The 11,128-nt window shown below is 36.6% G+C and overlaps 1 protein-coding gene and 1 long non-coding RNA gene across 2 annotated transcripts; one reads left to right on the plus strand and one right to left on the minus strand.

Moving 5' to 3' along the window:
- Positions 1-3,621: 3,621 nt before the first annotated feature.
- Positions 3,622-9,499, minus strand: LOC127063683 (uncharacterized). The gene is made up of 11 exons (XM_050993726.1): positions 9,468-9,499; positions 9,313-9,400; positions 8,844-9,113; positions 5,714-6,319; positions 5,516-5,635; positions 5,253-5,428; positions 4,823-5,096; positions 4,650-4,731; positions 4,437-4,581; positions 4,123-4,312; positions 3,622-4,029 (listed from the first exon to the last, which is right to left on the minus strand). The coding sequence occupies exons 1-11, from the start codon at positions 9,474-9,476 to the stop codon at positions 3,878-3,880; spliced, it is 2,112 nt and encodes a 703-aa protein (XP_050849683.1). The 5' UTR covers positions 9,477-9,499; the 3' UTR covers positions 3,622-3,877.
- LOC127063697 (uncharacterized) lies at positions 4,237-5,252 on the plus strand. The gene is made up of 4 exons (XR_007781455.1): positions 4,237-4,375; positions 4,427-4,728; positions 4,874-5,006; positions 5,089-5,252. It is a non-coding gene; the product is annotated as an uncharacterized LOC127063697 (long non-coding RNA).
- Positions 9,500-11,128: the final 1,629 nt, after the last annotated feature.

Raw genomic sequence — 11,128 nt, forward strand, 5'->3', positions numbered from 1 at the left:
GTTCTCTCTGTTTTATCCATAGATATAAAACCTCTAAAAGGATCATCTTACATATATACGTATTTGAATTCGATCGTCACGTAATAATCTCTTCTATTCTCGTTAATTAATCTGGCGCAGAGGTTTAACGAGGTTATCAATGAGGTCATCAACTTCGTCCACACGTCGATACTTCAATCGGACTTTCTTCGAAGGAAAAGGAACGATAATACGCATTGAACTTTTTTTATTTATTTATTTATTTATTTATTTCTTTTTTTTTATCGAATTTAGACACCATAAATTACGATGTTTTTTTTGATTCTCCGTACAAGCAAAATCATCATTTTGAATGTAACAGACATGATTTACATATATATTATAACGAGATAATAACGGAATATCATTAAAATGATGCATTTCTTCCGTTAATATTGCAAAATATTTTCGTATCGACGATCGAATACTTACGTATGTATTTAAATACACACATACGTACATTCATACTTATATACTTACATATATCTTTGAAATAATCTCGGCATTTGCCATGACTCCGAGCGCTGTCAAGCTCATTAACCTCGTTATCCGATTGATCTCAAAGTTTGCTCTGTCGTTATTATAACGCGATTTATGTCTGATTTAAGATTTATCCTGCTGTATCGAATTGGATTAATGCCGAGCGAATGAAGAAATTGAATTTAATTGAATATTCCTATCGAGTATATCACTCGGTGATTATATACGGAAAAAAAAAGATAAAAAGAAATAAAAAAATATCGTACGCTTAGGTAAGCGAGGGAAATATCGTTATTATTTTTATAATTGCTAGTACGATCAATTTTTTGTTTTTTCGCTTTCGTGGATCAATAAGATCTATACATACTTAAGTGGGATATATGTATAAGATAGCATGGAATTTGATTTCATTTCCATTTCATACGTCAACGGTGTTATTTTTAAAGGACGAAAGAATGTCAAGTGATGTTTTCTTACCGCACGATGTGTCAAGTGATGTTTGCTATTATTGTCGTGTAACGCCAAGCGTTACTCGTCTACGGTAAGCCGCCATATGGCAAACACTAAACTAGCAGGTCCGATCTTTAAGTTCGAACTCATCATTGGCTGATCGCCGATTTTATTCTAACATGTGTACACACACATATATATATATGTGTATGTATATGTACATATAGATTGATTATAAATTAAGGGTCAATTGAATATCTCGTGTGTTAGGAGCAATAGAAAAAAAATGTATCAAGAAAAGTTTCATGATTTTATATGATGAATCATGATGAATGGTTCAAAAGATAAATGGTTCAAAGTGGATTACATATTCGTAATCAAAGTTTTTTCGCAATCTTCTATTCACCGTCAAATGTGTTCATTGAAATAATGTAACATCGTCTTGAGCATCTTGTCTATAAAATCTAAAATAACGGAGATATTTGAGACGATGATTATTGGACCACCTTGTATATATTTATATTTCTCTTTCGTTTCCATATTTTAAATTGGAAGTGTCTTGACTGGTAGAGAACGACTCCTTGACATTTCGAATTTTCGACAAATTTTACCGGCTTTGCATAAGAACGATGAACGAAAAAAAAAGCAAGAAAAAAAAAGAATTTAATTTTATCTTCCTGTTAAATTTTCACATTTCTCACGTGAATCTTTTCGAGAAGTAGGTATATTAGCGAGTAATAAGTTTCAATAATTCCAATGTATTTTGTTCTTTTTTTCGTTCCTAATTGGCTCTTAGCAACGAGTAACGTACGAACGTGCGATAAATTATTTTCAGCGAGTATGCACCGAACGATCGAACAGAAACGAAGGATATTTTAAGTAGGTGGAAAAAGTACGGAGGCGAGAAGAGGGAGAGAGAAAGAGAGAGGAGAAAAAAGGTTGCTACCGAACCGGTATTGTTGACGGACTCGCGTGGAAAAAATTCTAGCCGACATTGATCCTCGCTTGTAATTAATAATAAAAAGACATTCATTCTATTTTCGTATTGTGTATACACATATATATATTTATATATTTATATTTATAAATAGAGTACAAATGCATATGATATTGATAGTAATGTGTTTTGTTCTCTGAACGCTTAATACAATAACGTCGTAATATATACATTTTGTATTTGTTTTAGCTCTCGTACGATAGCCCTTTCGTAACTTTTCTTTTCTCATTCATTATCAATCACTTGAATTTGAATGCTTTGTATAAACACTTGATTCGTTTTGCTACACTAACGATAAACAAAACCATAGAAAGAAAAAGAGATATCCGATATCGATTAATAAATAAGAATAATCGTTTCGACGATTAGTGTAGCCTTTCTCGTTGACTTTTATAATTCAAATAAATTTAATCTTACGGGCAACGCGTAAAGAACTCGAACTCTAAAGAGTAAGCACCTTAACCGAAAGTCTTGCTGCACTTCAGTCGATTCACAAGCATACGTTAGTAAATCTTTCCTTTTTCAGCGCGATATTTAGATTAAATAATCGCACCGGAAGTATCGAAGAATCATCGACGCTTTGCGAGGAAATATTCTTCGAAATTCGCATGATCGTGAATAGACTGTAGTTCGTTATTAATTGAGATAAACTTTACGTTACGTTGTTAAATCTTATACGATTAATGGAATGCAATTTCCATGCGCACCACCAAAAACTATGAAACTGTACGAAGAGTATTTCTTTCGACTTTGAGAACGCATGTATACGATATTATCGTCGTCCTGTTTGCTAACGTACGAGCGTCAAGAACGAGATCGAGAATATCGATCGCGTATATATGTACCAGTGCTTTCTCTCTTTCTTTCTTTCTTTCTTATTTTTCTCCTATGCTCGCATACTTTGCTTAATCGCTACCTTAATTCTATCTGTATCGTTAGAAACGTTAGTGAAGCGTGAACCTTTAAATATCGCTAGTCTTGATACGGGTTATAAGTCGACACTTGTGGAAAATAATAAAAATTCGATCGTTATTCGTCGTTTATCTCATAAAACTTCTTCGAATTTACGTCGATCGAGATTATCTTCTTGCAACCCGATCAGAAGTAGCCACGAGAGAGAGAGAGAGAGAGAGAGAGAAAGAGAGAGAGAGAGAGAGAGAGAGAGAGAGAGAGAGAGAGAGAGAGAGAGAGAGAGAAAGAAAGAGAGAGAAGTATGAGATAGTTCTGTTTAGAAAATCTTCTTAAATAAGTAGTATACTTATTTCTTTCTTATCGAACCTAATCGCTCGTCAATTAAAATCGATAAATACATATGAACGTATACGACACTATGTTTATGCGCGAGCGTGAATGTGAATGTGGAAAGATAGATTCTTAAATTAGTGTACTTGAGTAACACATCAACAGGATCGAAAGTCGTTAATACGTTGCACAATGTTCCGTCTTGTGACTCTCCCGTGCGAGCAAAATGGTGGTCGATATGTTGAACGTTACTTCGAAATTATTCTATAATTAGTGTCACTGAATATTATTGATGAAAGAGGTCGGCGCGTGTTAGTGCTACGATCTCGTGACATTTTGTATGGATCTCCTACATGTCGTTTGCAAGTCTCAAAATCGCCTGTGAAACAATGATATGTAGATTCATTTTAAGGTAGAGCGATTAGGTTCGAGGATTCCTCCTTTTTCTTCTTTTTTTTTCCACTTTTTTTTTTCATTTTTTTTCTTTTTTTTTTGTTGTCTCGTTTGACAAATATCGTTGATTTTGCATCAATGATATTTCTCACGTGTGCGACATATTCGTATTAGTGTATGATATTAATGTCGCAGGTAAAGTGTACTTGTGTATTGTGTATATGTGTATATCGTATAAAAACACTTCCTCTACTCGTCTTTTGTTCTATTCGTTTTTGCAGGAGCGAAACGAGTTTTTCAAGGCATCATCTTCCGCGGTGATAACCATTTCTTCATGTAGTAGCAAAAGATCGTGGAGATGTAGATAAGAACCAGAAGAGCACACGTGACTCCCAATGCAAGTACCGACGTCTTTGTCGGGCATGGTTCTACGATGGTTACGGTTTTGTCTTTACAAAAAGGAAAAGGAAGAATGAAAAATGGTGTCAGTGAACATTAATCCGACGTACAAATAGATTGTAAATCTCTTTTATGGCTTTTACCTGCTTCATTGAAGTCTATGCTGGCATCACTTTTGAGGAAGTCCGATTGTTTTTCATCACCGAAATCCAAGACTAAGATCTCCTGAGAAAGAGTCATATCCTCAGCTTTCTCTTCGGTATTATTCATGACATTCCTTCGACGTCTTTTGCCCCACGATTCAACGGATTCACGTCCCCACTCGCAAACAGCCTGTCAACGAGCAACACGAAACGCTGTTAAACTTTTTCCCCCTTTCGAGTTTCGGCACGCAAGGTATGACAAAAATATCTCTTTATTCTGGAACTCGAGGAGACGTTAATAAAGTTTTTATTACCGGTTCGCATGGTCCGAGACAGTACTTGACGTTACATTGGAAGATGACACCATAAGATTCCGTGAACCTGAAGGCTTCGTAGACCGATTGAAGGGCGTTACCGTCTGGCGTGAAGCTCGGGAATATGGAGGGATCCACTGGACATCTAAAATTACATCGTTCCGTGAGATCCCTTTTAGATAGATCAGTTTCGATCGAGCAAAAAATACTAACCCTTCGTCGTCGATTATTTGGAAGGTGCTCTTAGAGTCCTTGGCCATAGCAACGCAGCTGCGAGCAAAGATTCCGTAAGGTGCTGTCATCAAAATAAAAGAAAATTAACGTTTATCATCGTGATAGTATTAACGCAATATTTCAATTGGGTTTTTACGGTCTACGATACTTACTGTCTTCGGGTATTTCGATCCTAAACGTCAATTTGTCTCCGATTCTTACAGTTTCCACTTCTCTTGATCTGCTATCGAGAATACGTATCCTTGGTGGTGGTGCCTCGGGCGCACTAGTGATGCTAATCATTTCCGGATCTCTGATAGGCATCATCCCGAAAGTGATGTTCTTCGATGACATATCGTAAGTACACTTCACCTTGTAGATTTTATCAGCCTTTGTCATGACCACCGAATGATGTTGGAGTACCACTGTATTCGAGTAGATGCCAGTCTGAAAACCGTCACGCTGCCATGATGAACAGAGAGTTTGAGGAAAATTTTGGGATACGAAATTAAATTTCCGTGAGATTTATTATTTTTTTCTTCTTTTTCGTTCTTTTTCCTTTTCTTTTTTTTTAATCTTTTGCCATACATGAAAGATACTTACCACGCTCTGTGTATTACAGTCCTGTCCACTCATCGTTAAGTCGAGTCTGAAGAGATCGCTATTGATAACGTCGATATTGCAAGTTTCAGAACGTCCGAGGGCGTAGATACGACCATTGAATGGCTTGTTTGTACGAACTTGTACGGCGATACGTGTGTCCTTACAATCGACGGATACTGTAAATGTGAAGTGATTACGATGTGAGGGACTTTATCGTTTAATCTTATATTTATCGACGAAGAGAAATCACTCTTGAGAATTACCATCGTAACAGGTGCCAGTTTTATCGCAGTTTATATCGTTCCTTGTCAGATTATTCACTGTAGGATCTTCTGTAGTTTCGAAGACGACCGGAAGCGGATCTGCGAGTGGTCCGGTACCTTCTGGATGAATCAAAAAATAAAATTATGTATTAAAGATTTAGGGTTAGATAAATATTTGAGAAAAGATTCGTTACTTACTCTCGCAAAAGTTTTCGAAATAGGTTCCAACTCGTTCACCGTTATCGATCAGTGGTCTTTCAGCGTTGAGATAGGTCGAAGGTCCATCGGGTAAAGTCCAATGATCCAAATGAAATAGATGACAGTTGTAGGCCGATCCTTGAGGTGCACCACGATAAAGGAACGATCTGCAAAGGAACTCGTTCTCAATTTCGCAGGCCAATCTGCATGCAGATTCGCTTTGAACTTGAAGCTCTTTATCGGTATAATAATGAAGACCAGCGTATTGAGCGACTTTGTCATCGGCGACTCCGATTCTAGGAATTTGGAAGATCCTTTGAGACTTGCAAGCTTCTTTTCCCTTCAAGCAAAGATTTTCGAAATAATCGACCCCCTGAGCATCGACGAATTGAACGTATTGTCCGGTGGTTCGTCGATCGGAGTCACTGAGATGACATTGAAGAGTAACGTAGTTGTATTCGAGAGATCGACAGGTAAATCTGTGTTCGTTCAAACAGGCAGCGAGACAGGCTTCCTTCGTCGATGTATAAATGAGTGCATTATCCAATCCACGAATCATTTTGTTTGGGATACGTTCAAAGGACCATGGTCGGAGACATACGTTTTCTGTAATTGTCAAGAAAGACTATTGGTTAGATATAGATACCTACATTTAGAATAAATTGTCTTTCTTCTGATTCGAACAAATTTGTATACGATACTTAACCATATATAAAAAGAAACGAAGATATTTACTCGGACAATTAAAAGAGACAGAAAAAGAACAGAAAGATTCTCTCATACGTTTGCTTGAATTCGGTCGTCACGTTAAACTTCTTGATTCGACGATAATTTCTCGGATTATTTGCAAGATACCTGGGGAAACTTTTATCGAACTGCACTCAATATATATCCTCAAGGTTTATGATCGTTTCATAACGACAAAGTGGAACAGTAATATCGTGTGAAAGAAATCAATGTTCGTAGTACAGTTATCTTCGTTGCTGTTGGCGAAGCAGGATGGAGGAGGATGAAGAGTGGATCAGAAAAAACAAAGGATCTCGTGGTTCATCGATCACGCGATTTAAAAACAGGCGAGACCAGAAAAGGCACGTCCGTTTTGAAATCACAAGTCGAAGACACATGTGACTTGGCAAGTCGACCATGCCGACGATGACGCACGCTACTCTTCTTTACGACTTTTTGGCACGCGAATTAAGAAAGAGAGAAAGAGAGAGAGAGGAACAGAGAGAGTGATAAAGAGAGAGAGAGAGAGAGAGAGAGAGAGAGAGAGAGAGAGATGATGATGATGTCGGTGCTCACCCGTTCCAATTTCTTTTCCTTCGAGGAAGCCTGCCGCGAAAAGCGGCGCTTCTCAAATTGTTACTTGGTGCCAACGAACCGATGCGTGACTTCTTCACGGATGATTCACCGTGTCGTATGAATCCAAGATCGTGCATGACAAATCGCACGTACGACCGCGAGAAATTCGAGTACTTGATTGTACCGTGATGGACTAGCATATATAAAATGGAGAGATAGAGAGAGAGAGAGAGAGATAGAAATACAGAGATAGACAGAGAAAGAGAGAGAAAGAAAGAGAGAGAAAGAGACAAACATTCTTAACTATTTTTAAACTTAGCGACCCGTTAAAAAAGCTTTTCTTCTTTCGCTCGTTATTTATATTTAGAATTTATTTTGCTTTTAATACGTTTAAAGAGGGTGTCTTCGAACTTTACTTTCTCTTTTAGTTATTAATAGAAGCAGATATACGTATAACTATCTATATATTTGTTGTAAGGGATATATAAATTATTTATTATTGTGTAGAATTAGTTTCTGAGATATTTTATTATCTCCTCTTTCATTATGCCTTCTTTAGGTATTGATCGTGTAGAATTTATTTCAAAATAAAAGTCTTATTAGTTCATAGAAATTTTCTTCCGAAGGATTTTTTACAATTGACCTCTTTTTGGCGAAAATAAAAACGGATAAGGATCTTACACATCAGAAATTTTGTATATCGGAGAAATTAAAGTTAAAAATTTTATTATATTATCATCATAGCGTTACTTTATCATAACGTTACCTATAAAAAAAAGAACTAATTAATTCTGGGTTTACGTGTAAAGATAATTTGCGAATAATCATGGAAGACAGAATTTTGGCGTAAAAATTATGAAAAAAGAATAGTTCAAGGATTTTTTTTCGTGAAATTTGACCAGAAAGTAGGATAATTTAAAATTGATTGCGGTTCTTAATGATCGTTGAATCCTTAGCTAAAGTTGCAAGAAGAGGCTCTTATCCAAGGGTTTTCTTAAGGAATTCAAAGAAGCACGAAGCAGTAAAAGAAACTTCTTTGAAGTCTCTTTGATTGTCCTTTCGAACGTGACTCGACGATTGTAAGGACTCAGCTCTTTCTTTCTCACTCTCTCTTTTTTTCTCTCTCTCTCTCTCTGTACTTTCTATCCGTAAGATGATAGAGGGTACATTTTACGAGGGTTTTAAAGCGTATATAAATCTTCGAAGGTTTGGTACCAGCAGATTCGTTAAACCAATATTAAGGATTTTTTTTTAAATCCCTTAGGTACATTTCGCTACCTCAAAGAACATAGGCCATGCTTGGCAGCTATTTATAGTCTACTTTTATCTCTCGACTGTATCCTTCGTACTAACATCCAGGTACCTGCAGGGTCTCTATTATTTGTTCACTTAAATTGGTGGACCCTTTGTACGTACAAAAATTATTACTGATTGTCGTGGCCACTCACAAAATTTCTTTTCGTATCTTTAAAGACCGATATTTTCTAGTCGTTAACTTTCCCTTCATCTTTTTTTCTCTTTTGCCTTTTCTCTTTCTTTCTCTCGTCCTCTCTTTTCCTTAGACTTTAATAGCTTTCTTGCCTATTCCCTTTCTTTCTAATCCCAAGCAATTTACTTAAGATCCTATTTACTAAATCCTATTAATAGACCAGGGAAAATTTGAAAAATTCGCTAGTAAAGTCTGATTGTTCTTTAAAAGATTTAGGTAGATATTTAGGAAGGAACTTCGAGTAGATTGGTCGATCATTTTTCATTTTACGATAATTCTTTACAAGACGTATCACTTTTTAAAATTTTCTATGTATTTAATTGATGACGAAAGACTAACCTGATCTGATCTGCAATTTCGTCATATAATACATGTTCACAGCACGTTGAGGTTGAGCTGCTGGATTGGTAGCTGCTGTTTCGTTTTGTAATTGGCACAGAGTGTCCTGCATCGGTGCTAAAGGATTTACTACGAAGGAGAAAGCTGCAGCTTGGCATTCAGCTTCCTCTCGGCACCAACCTTGACACTCGTAAAGCGATAAATTTCTAACGCTGTAATAAGTCGTTCCTCGGTAATCGTAATCAGTTAATTTCTCGAACGCTGTTCTTGCTGAAAGAAAAAAAGAAGAATATGATAACATCAAGTTGATTCATTCGACATGAGAGAATAAATAAATCATTTCTTTCTCGATCGATAAAGAAATTTTCTTTTCGATCGATTGTATTCCAGACTGGTAAAAGGAACTTGGGTCGAGATTGTTCAGAGAATAGCAGGTATGCTTAATCTGTATTCCAGTTGGAATACTTACCCAATGCAGCGTGACCACCGCTTAACATCGCCATGACTATCAGTCCCGCAGTTGCAGCTGCGGCTGTGCCGATCCCGAACGAGCCCATCTGTAAGAGAAGAGAGAAATTACCTTGTAAGATCTTGATTAAAATCTGTCGTGGTACGAGTCCTCACCACCATCATCACCACCACCAAAAACAACAACAACAACAACAACCACCGCCATCATCATGATCATTGTCTCATATTTCTACGCGGATTCTCTTGGATATCAAAGCGAACTCGATCACCCTCGAGTGACGCAACGTTTGCGTTTCCACGCAGCATTCCTGATCATATTGCGTGCAAGTATTCGAGAATGCGAGAAGTAAAAACTCATAGAGATAATACTCAAGCTTTTGTTAATGATTCTAGATAATTATTTTGCAAATAGTACTCGAAGTACTCATTGCTTTTTCTCTTTCTATTTCTCTCTGTCGTATTTATTAAATTAATTCGTAGAAGGTGAGATTAGTGGGATATGTCTTCTTAGGAAAATGTAGAAATAAGTGTAATTATTTTTTTGGAATATCAACATTTATTTGCATAAATATGATTCCTTACATATACATAGTTGTCTATACATTAGATATTTATAATTTGTTTTTTAGTATTTTATATTTAAAGAAATGTTTAATTCTTTTATTGACAATTTCGATATTACTTACAAACAAATAGTAGATATAGTAAATATCTAAAGGAAGAAATTCTCTATTGTAAATATTGAAAATCCAGTTAAAAAATTCTGACATTACTTATCGATCAACGCAGACACTTTAATTTATATTACGTCTACAGAATTGATATATCAAATATTTGTTGGACAAAAAAATAAATACACGAAGAAATAGGCTGGTTCGATAAAGAGGGCACTTCGACAAGTAGATACGATCCTGTATTAATCATCGGGGCCGGTTCACCCATCGAGTACTTGAACGAGTGGCAAGAGTAGGTTCATGCTTCATCGGCGCCCGCTGAGAACGGGTTGGTTTATAAAAATTCTTTAAATACGATCCGGTGATCGAAGAGAAAAGGAAGTCAGTGGATGTTCCTCAACGCCGTAGGAGCAATTTTCATGTATGTACGTGCGCCAGTTGGAAACATGTGGAGCCGTCGACTTCCCTTCTTTTGCGTTTTGTTCGCGTTTTACGAACTCCTCCTCGCTTCCTGGATTACTTCTTCTTACTAGTTTTTATTTGTCCTTGAGAAAGTACCAACCGCTTATCCAGTTGCTTTTTTGCTTTGCTCGCTACTCATCTTCCACTCGGCTAACCGGCGTATCTGGATAGAAAACTTTTTTCTATTTTCTGTCCTTCTTTATCTATCTATCTATCTATCTATCTATCTATCTATCTATCTATCTATCTATCTATCTATCTATTTATCTCTCTATCTATCTATCTATCCATCTATCTTTTTTCTCTCTTTTCTTATTCCTCCTTTTAAGCGACAGATTAAGCGATCATCCTCGCGAGAGTTCACACGTATCGAAGTGGAAGTTGAGATTAAGATAAGCTCTTTAAATCGTACATCGTTATCTCTTTCTTTCTCTCTTTTTCTCTCTCTCTTGCATGTATGTTCTTCCTACGTACCAAAGTATTTTACGATTACGAAATGGCGAGTTTCACTCGGTAATTTTAACCAAGGATAAGCTGTAAAGTTCGCTAGAGTCGTCCTTCGGCTCATTTACGATTCGCTTCCTGGATTTCTTCGTTCGTTCCTCCTAAGGCTATCCCATGAACTCGTAGTATCCTTATGGTCGTTTTCTTGTAGTTTTCTACTACGTCTATATAGGT

Source organism: Vespula vulgaris, chromosome 5 (assembly GCF_905475345.1).
Source record: "Vespula vulgaris chromosome 5, iyVesVulg1.1, whole genome shotgun sequence".
NCBI lineage: Eukaryota > Metazoa > Arthropoda > Insecta > Hymenoptera > Vespidae > Vespula > Vespula vulgaris.

What these genes read in the sequence shown, in the direction of transcription:
- LOC127063683 (XM_050993726.1), bottom strand. An exon ending in GAAATTGCAGATCAGATCAG is followed by an intron (nt 6,320 to 8,843) that starts GTTAGTCTTTCG and finishes TGACAATTACAG; the next exon opens with AAAACGTATGTCTCCGACCA. An exon ending in CATAGACTTCAATGAAGCAG is followed by an intron (nt 4,030 to 4,122) that starts GTAAAAGCCATA and finishes CTTTTTGTAAAG; the next exon opens with ACAAAACCGTAACCATCGTA.